Genomic DNA, 8,282 nt, shown 5'->3' on the forward strand with positions numbered 1-8,282 from the left:
TAAGCGTGGGTGTAGAATAGCACCCAGTAACGGTACATACAAAATACAGTAACACACTGTAAAATATAGTAATTTTCATAAAACTGTAGTAAATTACAAACTTGGATGATAAAAAAATATTTTCTGAATTACTATATTCTGTACACCGTTTTACTAGAGTTCGTACATAGCTTTACTAGGGGGTGTAGAATAAGCAATGCTACACTCATGCTTAGAATAGCGTTACCCTATATATATATATATATATATATATATATATATATATATATATATATATATATATATATATATTATATAAACAAGAAAAGAAATATAGAGAAAAAGAGAGGCACGACACGTGCCTTTGGCAAAAGTTTTGTGCGCGTGTGCTCATCGTGGTTTGATGTGATTGATCCTGTGGGCGAAGTTCCAACAGTTCACCCTTGATTACCGCACCTTCTTTGTTGCTCGAGTCTTTGTCCAACTGCGTTTGGTACTTCTGATTTCATCTCAAGTTTGTGTAGTTAATTATGCTGGATTTTCCAAACTGAGATCCAGTACCGGCTAGACGATGAGCTCCACATTAATTGTTCAGCTCTCTGATGTGGCTTATAGTAGCCATAAAAATTCATGAAGCTTGATTATTTTCTGAATAAGTCTAGTTGGTCCTTCTTTGTTGCTCGAGTCTTTGTCCAACTGCGTTTGGTACTTCTGATTTCATCTCAAGTTTGTGTAGTTAATTATGCTGGATTTTCCAAACTGAGATCCAGTACCGGCTAGACGATGAGCTCCACATTAATTGTTCAGCTCTCTGATGTGGCTTATCGTAGCCACAAAAATTCATGAAGCTTGATTATTTTCTGAATAAGTCTAGTTGGTCCTTCTTGTTTGCCTGACACAGCATTTCTGTATGATTTCTTTCTTCTGCTCTACTAACCTTAAATTGTTCACAGTGAAGGAAAAGTCGTTGTTGCTGCCGGCAGGCCGTCCGCCTCACGCTCTCCCTCGCCTCCTTCTTATGAACATCGTGATTGGACAGACCTCCTCGATGTCATGCTTCACCAAGTCATTGCTCTATTGAGTTCATTCCATGACTTCCTCGCCTTCGCTGGCACCTGCAAATCTTGGCGCTCCGCGGCCTCTTCATTTCCATCTATATATACATCCACCTTTCCCCCGCTCCACCACAAACCTGATGCCCGTTATGCTCGTCGACAGCGGGGCGGTGCCACGCACATCCTCTTGTTGGAATGTAAATGGGAGCTTGTTGATCCTTCCAGGACAGCTTTGTCCCCTTGATGTTTGGCCCTGCGAAATGCTCCAAGTACAGCGTGCTATTTAGGTTCCTCATATGGGTATCTTATATTCTTAGATCAGACGCATTGCCTACTTGTCAATGCATACACTGGCACTAAAACGAAATCTCCCAAACTCCGACATGGCAACAACTTTGTGAACTATTATTATGGGATTCTTACGGCTCCACTCAATTCGTCCAACTCGTGCCTTCTCCTTTTTTCGAACACCTCTATGATCCAGTGGAAGTCTGGAACGCACTCATGGGTTGAGCAGCCATTTGCTTCTGGTGGTGCTCGCATCCTTCAGATCGTGTTCTTCAAAGGTCAGATGTTTGCCATCGACTTTCTTCAGAGGATCCACATTATGCAATTTTTGCCTCAGCTTGCCATGCATGAAGTAGCAGCTGTGAGGGTAGGGGACATGGTTATTGGCCTCCATTTCAAGCCATGGTTGGTGGTATGTGGCGAGAGGCTTCTCCTGGTTGACCTATCGGTAGTCTCTGACGAACTATATGGCATCCATGCTAAGTTTCGAGTCTTTCACCTTGACTTGTCAACGGAACCAGACAAGTGTATGGAGACAATAATGCAGGTGTAGGATTCAGGAGAGAGAGCGAGGGAAAGGATGCGAGCGCAGGCCTTGTAAAGGATGCCCAAATTTCTTAGATAAAAAATCAAGTGGGGATCTAATCTAGCCCTAACAAAGTACTCTCTCTATCCCAGTTGTTTTAGATTTGTCTAGATACGGATGCATCTAGTGTACTAAGCAGGAGGCAGTTACATGCAAGATGAACCAAGAGAACAGGTGAAACCTTACCAGGATTTGTCTAGATACGGATGCATCTAGTGTCGCCGCGGCGGCTTCCTCTTCCGTGCTGCAAAATTAGACTGACTCTGAAGAGTCCGAGCATGTTCTGGACCCAACTGTGATTCAGCAAAACTGCAATATGTCAAAGAAGATTTACCACAACAGCAGATGTATGCAGGCGAATCTGATGCTTTCTGGCAACAAAGTAAAATTGGTGTGCAAGCAAAGCTGATTATTAAGTACATCTTTCTGTGCTTTACACTTCTCTTACAACAAAGTAAAACTTGGCAAGTGCCAATGCTACATGGCATCTCCTGTGTCTTATCCAACTTGCAAAAAGTCCATGCTCTGTGCTGCAAGGGGAAATTTTTGCCAGAGCTTGTAGTCTTGTAGAGCAGCAAGCCATAGTTGCATGAGATGATCACTGGCCATCTGAGTAGAATATGCTCGGATACACCCAGAGGGGTTGCAGATTGGGGCACCAGCTTCTATTGTATTCCATCATAGGACTGGCAGTTGGATCTTCCTCATTGCCCACCCCATGCACAATCAAAGAGCGAAGGCCCGCATAGTACAGCGACTTGCTTCTTCCTCCCCAACGTTCTGGGCTCAAGCAAGAAAATGGCCGGCTCCTCACATCACCCCCAACAAATAGTGACCAATTGTCCAGCTGCTTTACCTCCACCCATTTTGCAGGTTTGGTTGACATGTCAAGGTGGTGTATTACAAATACTGTCCGGCCTGAAACATATGTGCTAAAACAGAAAACCATCATAAGCATGTCACCACAGACCACCAGCCAAGGTTTCTCATACGAGCTTGGGGTCAGGTCGCCGACAAACTCAGCTGTTATCTTCTGCAGACCAAGTTGGGGCGACAGCTGCAAAGTGTATATCTCATAGCAATCGTCCATTGCGATGAACTGACCATTGAATTCCACAATCTGTTCTATCCATGCATGAGAAAGTTGGAGTTCAGACCAAAAGTCACTTCTGACCGGCCAGTCAAACAAAGATGTTGTAGTGCTGACAAGGAGGTGTGAGTTGGATGATGCAAGGGGAGCTGTCAGGGTGCCACTGAAGTAGATCTCCCTCTCAAATTCGCCGTTGAATGAGAGACGTGGAGGTGAAACCTTTGCACCGCTGAATACATCAACAACAAGACAATGTCCACCACGACAAAAAATTAGTTGACCATAGGAAGTGCCAGCAAAATGCATCTCCTGATAAATTTCTCGAGGAATCTGGCAGCGAAGGGGGACGTTCTTGTTGGTCGGATCAATGACTTTGAATGTGTGCAGGTCTTGACGACCATTGTTAGAAGAGAGGTCGGCAGCTTGAACACTGGCATTCAGTTGGACGAGGAGAGGTGGGAATTTGGAGCAGAAGGTATATTTGGATGGGTATAAGCAGAATGCAGCACGCCAAGAGCGGCATGTTGCAGCAAAGGCAAGAATGTCACGGAAGGATCGTGACAAAGCAAGAATGGTGTGAAGCGGGTCATCTGGGAGGTCTGCCCAACAACGGAGCATGGACGGAGCAGGTTGTGTGGACACAGAGGCGACACGCAGTTTGCTCGGGCTTTGCATTATGGCAAACTCTCTGCAAAACATAACAAGTTGAAGGGCAGCAAATTAGAAAGACAAGGCAATGACGAAATGAAAACTGAAAACATAGATAGCCTGTTAGAAGTTAGAACCATGGATAAACATGTGTTGTTCTTTGGGTCTAATTAATGTATGCCCTGTATCAAGACTTGTTATGCACATGTAAAAATATATGTAATTTTAATGGTTGGTTTTGGGTGGATTATTCCTTATATTATGGGATTCATTAGGAAAGCCCCCGATTTCATTAGGGAAAACTGTTGAAACTACAAAAGAGAAGCAAAAATAAAAGGTTCCAAAAAAAGTGTAAAACACCAAGGGACCATGACTGACCATGTGGTAACGGTCCTTGCTCACAGAGAAAACATGTCAGCATCCAACTCATGGGTAGGATTTCATGTTCAAGAATTAATAAAATAACAAGAAAAAAACATAAATTTCCACTGACAAAAACATATCAGGACACCATCACCTGAAAGGCTAAAACTTCGTTGCAAGACACCTATGCATCTTCAGACCATGAGATTATAAATGTGACAGAAAATGCAAATATGCAACTGCCCGGTACACCGACATATATATTAATGTATTCTATCTTCCCATTCCATCTAAAAATCGTTCGTCTGTGGTACACCGACATATATATTAATGTATTCTATCTTCCCATTCCATCTAAAAATCGTTCGTCTGTGGTACGCGAGACACACTAATTTTTTTCTCAAAACACCGGCCCAAATCAAATTCCAGTCTGCTATAAGTATTAATCAGAGTTTTTCTTCTCGATTGGGTATGCGAGATACACAAATTTCTTCTTCTCTGAAAACCACTGTTACTAATCAGAGTTTTGGTACTAAACTGTACACACCTACTGTATATTTTGTCCCAAAATCTTGTGACCCTGGTAACGATAATCAGAGTTCTGTGCTAAGCGATAGGGCTGGATTTAGAGGCAGAAACCAAGATGAACTCAGAATTCAGGGGAAATGAAACTAGGGCTTAGGCCAGAGAGGGAGGCGGGAGGAGGGAGGGGAGGGGAGGGGAGGGGGGAGAGCGCAGGCCTTGCAGGGGGGGAGGAGGTAGAGGTCGGCCAAGACGGCGCTACGGCTGGCTGACGAACGCCGGCGTCTTCTCCGGCGGAAGTGGTGGCTCCGGCAGACCTCGCCTTCCCTTACGCTTTCACACTGGTCTCTGCTTCTGCTGCTGCTGCTTCCAGAAGCTCTCGTGTCGTCTCCTCTAGCTTATCTGGGTGTGGGCTAACCCTTGGTCGTGCTTGGCCTAGCCCATGCTAACGAGTTGAAGTCCTAGACGTTGGCCCACACTTAAAGTCTCCCTCATGTCTCAAAAAAAAAAAAACTTAGAGTCTCCCTCAAAAACAAAAACTTAATTGTAATTTATGTTTGTCCTAAATCTAACTTTTAAAGTTTGACCAAGTTTTATTTATCCCGGTTACTTTGATTCTAGTTTTCTTTTAGTGCTTATATTTTTTTCTCTTTTTTTTATTCTTGTCATTTTTTTTCAATATTTTCTTTCTTTTAGTTTTTTTTCTTTGTAACACACGAATATTTGTTATGAGACACATGAACAATTGAAGTTTTTTATATTCTTTTGCATAAATTTTATCAAAATTTCCACTGTTTGACTTGAAACCAAATTTATTCGCCTTTATTTCAAGCATGGAGAGACTACAACACTCCTCTTAAAAAACAGAGCCTACACAAGTACTCCCTCCGTCCCCAGATAACTGACTCAACTTTGTACTCCATCCGTTTTTATTTAGTTCACGTATTAGCTTTGGTCAAAGTCAAGCTTTATAAACTTTGACCAATTTTATAAACAAAAATACTAATATATACAATAACAAATCAATACCTTTAGATTTATTAATGAATGTACTTTCACATCGTATAAATTTGTTACGGTAAATGTTTATATTATTTTCTGTGAACTTGGTCAAACTTTATGAAGTTTGACCTCAGTCAATTTTAATATGCCGAGTAAATAAAAACGGAGGGAGTACTAACTTTAGTACAAAGTTGAGTCACTTATTTTTTGGGACAGAGGGAGTAGTATACTTGGAATTGGATTATTTTCTTCTTCACACTTTTATATTTGGTCTGCATGTAGCAATTATGGGACAGTCTATACATAGTGGACTGAAAAACAATTTAAGGTCACTCACTTTTTTCCCGTCGTGTTGTTGCATGTGAATTAATCTCGCTAGTTTCGCAAAAAGAAAAAAGAAATTAATCTCGCTCGAGGTGATTGAGGTGTCCAGGGCTGCACTGTTGCATGTGATTGATGCATATCTCGTGCAAGCATGGTCCATCACAAATTATGCATGTGATTGGTACCCCAGCGGCCCAACCTACTCATCGTTGTTTATGCTACAACGGCCCATTGATAAATAAAATAAAAATATAGGAAAACAACAAATGAAAATTTCCCAGTGGATAAAGAATTAGTTAACGCACAAAATAATCAAAAAACATAGCACATAATTTACACCAAAAATTTGCTTTTGTACAATATGCAAGAATAAGCATATATGAGTTGAATTTACGCAGAAAAAAAAAGAAGTTCCCTAAGCAGAAATTAGAGAAATTGGTATTGCCCTTTTAAGAAAAATAAATAAATTAAAACAAGTATTGAAAAAAAATTGCACACAATCTACACAAAAATTGTATCTTCATAATATGCAAAAATAAGCATATAATAGTGAAAGTTTCAAAAAAAAAAATCTTTTCTAAGAAGTAAAGCATTAGTGCCATCGGTATTACCTTTAGAAAATGAAATGAAAACTAAAACTAAAACAAAATCAAAAAATAAAGTTTTTCTAAGGAAGAATGTATTAGTGGCGTTTGTATTACCCTTTCAAAAGAAAAAATCTAAATAAAAATCAAGATAATTAAGTTTTCTAAGAAGGAATAGACCTTTAAGAAGAAAAAAAAACTTTATAAACTTGCACACAACTTTAGACTGAAAATGCACATTTTGAGTATGTAAAGAATAAGCATACAATAGTGCAATTTTCACATTCTACGATAATATACACATATATTATTAGTACTTGCATGTATACTTAAAAACACAAAAATAAAAAATAATATTTTCTAAGAAGGAATGAATTGTGACATTAGTATTATCCACTAAGAAGAAATTAAGTGAAAACAATAATAATAACAAAATGTGCACATGATTTACACACAAATTACGCTTTTTATAATATGAAAGAATAGACACATAATAGTGAAATATTGCAAAAGAAGATGTTACTAAGATGTTAGGAATTAATGGTATTGGTATTACCCTTACAGAAGAAAACAAATTATATAAAAAAAATAAAACAATAATGAAATACTTATTTACATTACAATGATATAAAATAAAATAAATAAAAACAACTACTAAAGAAAGCAAAAAAACAAAAGCAAAAGAAAACATATAAAAACGAAACAAAAATATAAAAAACAAAGAAGAAAGATGGGCTTTGGCCCATTAACAAACTGACTGACCCAAATATGAGGTCAGTCAAAAAAAAAACAGCCCAAAAGAACACACAGACTATCCCAGAAAAAATAGATACATAAATCTTAAAGCAGAAATGAACAGCTCAAAAATCGACTGACCCAAAATTAATTTTCAGGCGACTTGCATATAGCTGAACTGAGCAATTTTTGGGATTCCTAAAGCTGTAGGCGACTAGGAACAAAGCTTGAGGGATGAAAACTGCAGCTTTAATACTGCAACATAATTCTCGTTGGACTAACTTTTTTTGTACAAAAAACAAATTCTATCGTCCCAAGATCACTCGTGAGGAAAAAACATTTTTTCTCCATCGGGAGCTCTGCCTACGCCATATGTTCATGTAGGCTATTCTCTGAACATAAGATGAAACTGAAGATACAGGACACAGGAGGAAGAGCTGTCAATCAACAACACAAGAGCGTACGCATCTCATGTTCTCAGGAGTATATTTGGTGCTCTTCACCTTCCTATATTACGACCAAGCAAAATCTGGTGCGAACTTGAATTTCATCCATTTAGCAATCAGAGAAAATATTCCCGATGAAATATACTCCGCCCAAGCATCTGATTAGATACATATGTGCTCTCAGGAGTGCATTTTTCTACTACGCGGCCATTTCGATGCAATCTGAAACCAAAGCGTGCACCCTGAAGAAGAATCCCTTCCGCATACACTGCCTAATGGGATCCCTTGATTAATTCACAAGGCCCCACTATCCCTCTTGAGGCAAAGCTACACTTGAAACTTGTCAGTTCCAGCAAATAGTTAAACAGCACACCTAATAACTGATAAAAGGAACACACACCTCTTTCTAAGGTCTAAGCACTTCCGTGCATGCTGAACTAAGCGGCTAGAAACCTACCTATTCCAGCACAAATAAGCAAAACGTGGCACTTTTCTTAATGGAAAAAAGTTTTACATATTCGTCTATTGTAAAGATTAAACAGAAAACAGAATGGCGAACTAACTGCAAAAGCTTGAGTAAAAGTCTCATACAATGTTCTGAAAACTGAAGGATTAAACTAACAGCAAAAAACTTCGACCCTCCTTCCACCATAAAAATCA

The 8,282-nt window shown here is 39.4% G+C and overlaps 1 protein-coding gene across 1 annotated transcript; it reads right to left on the minus strand.

Moving 5' to 3' along the window:
* Positions 1-2,287: 2,287 nt before the first annotated feature.
* LOC119289887 lies at positions 2,288-3,764 on the minus strand. Its single transcript, XM_037569067.1, has one exon. It carries the CDS (start codon positions 3,695-3,697, stop codon positions 2,507-2,509), a length of 1,191 nt encoding a protein of 396 aa, XP_037424964.1. The 5' UTR covers positions 3,698-3,764; the 3' UTR covers positions 2,288-2,506.
* Positions 3,765-8,282: the final 4,518 nt, after the last annotated feature.

This window comes from Triticum dicoccoides, chromosome 4A, assembly GCF_002162155.2.
Source record: "Triticum dicoccoides isolate Atlit2015 ecotype Zavitan chromosome 4A, WEW_v2.0, whole genome shotgun sequence".
In the NCBI taxonomy this organism is placed as follows: Eukaryota; Viridiplantae; Streptophyta; class Magnoliopsida; order Poales; family Poaceae; genus Triticum; species Triticum dicoccoides.